The following is a 2,593-nucleotide window of genomic DNA, read 5'->3' on the forward strand; positions in this document are numbered from 1 at the left end:
GTAGCTGATAACTCGAGGACGCGGTTGAGGACTCAGGCTGCCAGATGATCCGCTGATAATCGCGGTCCCGTGGATCGATCAAAATTTGCCGGTACATTTTGGCGATGTCGGCGATGTAAACGAATCGGTGTTGACGCCACTGTAAAATAACAGCCGGGAGATCCGATTGTAATTTCGGACCGGCGTGCAAGTGATCGTTCAGAGAGGTGCCGTTGGACGTATGACTGGAGGCGTTGAAGACGACTCGGAGACGCGAGGTAACGCTGTCAGCGCGAAACACCGGATGATGCGGGATGTAAACGGTCTGACTTGCGGGCGTATTCGCCGCGGATATTCGACGCATGTGACCGAGCTCTTCATATTCACGCATAAATTTGTGATATTCGTCGCGAATCGCGGGTTGAGAAGAAAGGCGTCTTGAAAGGGCCGTGAACTGACGCTCAGCGATAGGCCGAGAGGACCCGATGTCAAGTGGCGGCGGGGATTTAAAGGGCAATCGCACCATGTATTGTCCGTTTGCCGCGCGAGAATGGGTGGCGAGAAAATGTTCCTCGCACTGTTGATCGCATGGAGATAGAAGACCGGATTGAGGAAGTTCCTCGGTAATCCAGAATTTCTGAATACTCTCGCTGAGAGAATTTAGCGAGGTGCAGTGAGTGGTGACATGGAGGGCAGTTCGATGAGAGGAACGCTCCGTAGAGAGGGGGCCAGAAATGATCCAGCCAAAAATGGTATTTTGAGCCATCGGCTGATTTGCCGTGCCGGCTCGAACTCCGTCGCGAATGACTGCGCTGAAGAGATTAGCGCCGATGATCATATGAATTGACTCGGAACTTGTCGGATCCGAATCAGCCCATGTTAGGTGAGACAGATAATCGAAGGATGAGAAGTCGGACGTCTGCTTGGGGACGTACGACGTCAACGACGGGAGAATGAGGGCCGTCGTGGTAAGCGACGGCGTATCCGACGTGGTCGGCGAAACGGAGACAGCGGTTGCGTGGCGGACCATCCTCACTTGAGCGCCGCCAACAGCTGAAACGGACACGGGCATCCGAATTCGCTTGGCGCGCAGAGATTGCGCCAAGGACTCAGAGATAAAAGTAGCTTCAGAGCCTTGATCCATTAGCGCCCGGACAACGGAAGCGCGACCGGAGTCGGAGGTAACCTTTACGTGAGCGGTAGCTAGAAGGACCTGATATCGTGCGCGGGGACTCGCGGAAGCGAGATGCGAGTTAATTTCGATGGGAGTCGCCGGAGTATCGACTTGAGCTTTCTCTACGGACGATTTTGCGGTAGGGAGTCCAGAATCCGAATCAAGGTGAAGCATCGTATGATGTTTTTTGCTACACGAGCGACACGAATATTGGCTTTTACAATCGGTAACTACATGAGAGGCACTCAAACAATTGAAGCAGCGCTTGAATTGCTTGACCGTATTGCGACGTTGAGTCGGATTCTGGGCAATAAACTTTGCACAAGCGCTTAAGTAATGTCGCGCTTGACATAGCGGACAAGTTGTCGAACCGGACGCAGATGCAGTCGCAACATGCACGCGAGACGCGGGCGCGGGTTTAGGCGGTTTAACGACCGAATTGGAGGCGCATTCCTCCAGCGCGCGGATCCGATTCGTAAGAAACCGATTTAATTCTTCATACGAAGGCGGAGTTTCGGAGTCGCTTGTCTTAAGATTCCACGCCTTCCGGGTGGCGGGATCTAACTTCTGAGTGAGTGAGTGCACGAGGAAATCGTCCCAGAGATCACTGGTAGATCGACCGAGATTCTTAAGTGAACTGACCGAAATCTGATAATTGTCGCAAAGAAGTTGCAAATCGGACGCCGACTCTTTAGCGAGGGCCGACAATCCGAAGAGCGCAGAAAAGTGAGACGCGATCAGCCTTCGTTTGTTGTCGAATCGCGTGCACAATGTAGTCCATGCTAATTTAAAATTGTCTGCGGTGATGGAAATATCACGAAGGCAAGCGAGCGCGCGGCCCTTCAGCGAGGACGAAAGATAATGCATGCGCGCGAAATCCCTCAGCGACGGGTTATTGATGATAAGAGAAGAGAACCGATCGCGGAACGTTTCCCACTCCGAATATGTACCATCGAACGGCGGTAACTGAATCTTAGGCATGTGCGACTGAGACAACGACGGTACGTCCGCAGGCAGCGAGCCCGACGAGGAAGAATTAAGAGACTGATTTTGATTTACGACAGGTTCCAAGTCTTCGAGACACTCCGCAAAATGCTCCCAAGTGGCGTTGTAAACGTCCTCAGTGGCCTCGAAGAAGTTATCCTGGAAGTACTCCATAGATGTCTTGTCCTTCATCGTAACAGTCACAGAAAGAAAGCGTGCCCGTTTTGGTATTGCGTCCAATTCTCCTTAAGCGACGCGATCCGAGTACGAATCTTCGCCGCGGTGAGGTTCGCTTTTCCGACTTTCTTAAAGTTCTCCAGCGCTCGTTCGATTGAGCGCTGTAAGGTGAGCTGCTTTGTGAGCGATTCCGACATGGCAGCGATTTGTCACAGATCCGGAGAATAACCACACGTTATCCGACACTCTCTATCACGATCCGGCTCGAAGGACCAGCTC

General features: G+C 52.4%; 1 protein-coding gene across 1 annotated transcript; it reads right to left on the bottom strand.

Annotated features, from left to right (window-relative positions):
* Positions 1 to 95: 95 nt before the first annotated feature.
* On the bottom strand, positions 96 to 2,329 carry LOC105563561 (the record flags this gene model as incomplete). Its single annotated transcript, XM_012015233.1, has 1 exon — positions 96 to 2,329. A coding segment is annotated over exon 1 (2,234 nt), but the record flags the coding sequence as incomplete, so codon positions are not given.
* Between the last annotated feature and the right edge of the window lie 264 nt (positions 2,330 to 2,593).

Source organism: Vollenhovia emeryi, unplaced genomic scaffold (assembly GCF_000949405.1).
Source record: "Vollenhovia emeryi isolate VEMERY1.0 unplaced genomic scaffold, V.emery_V1.0 DF944334.1, whole genome shotgun sequence".
NCBI classification, from domain to species: Eukaryota; Metazoa; Arthropoda; class Insecta; order Hymenoptera; family Formicidae; genus Vollenhovia; species Vollenhovia emeryi.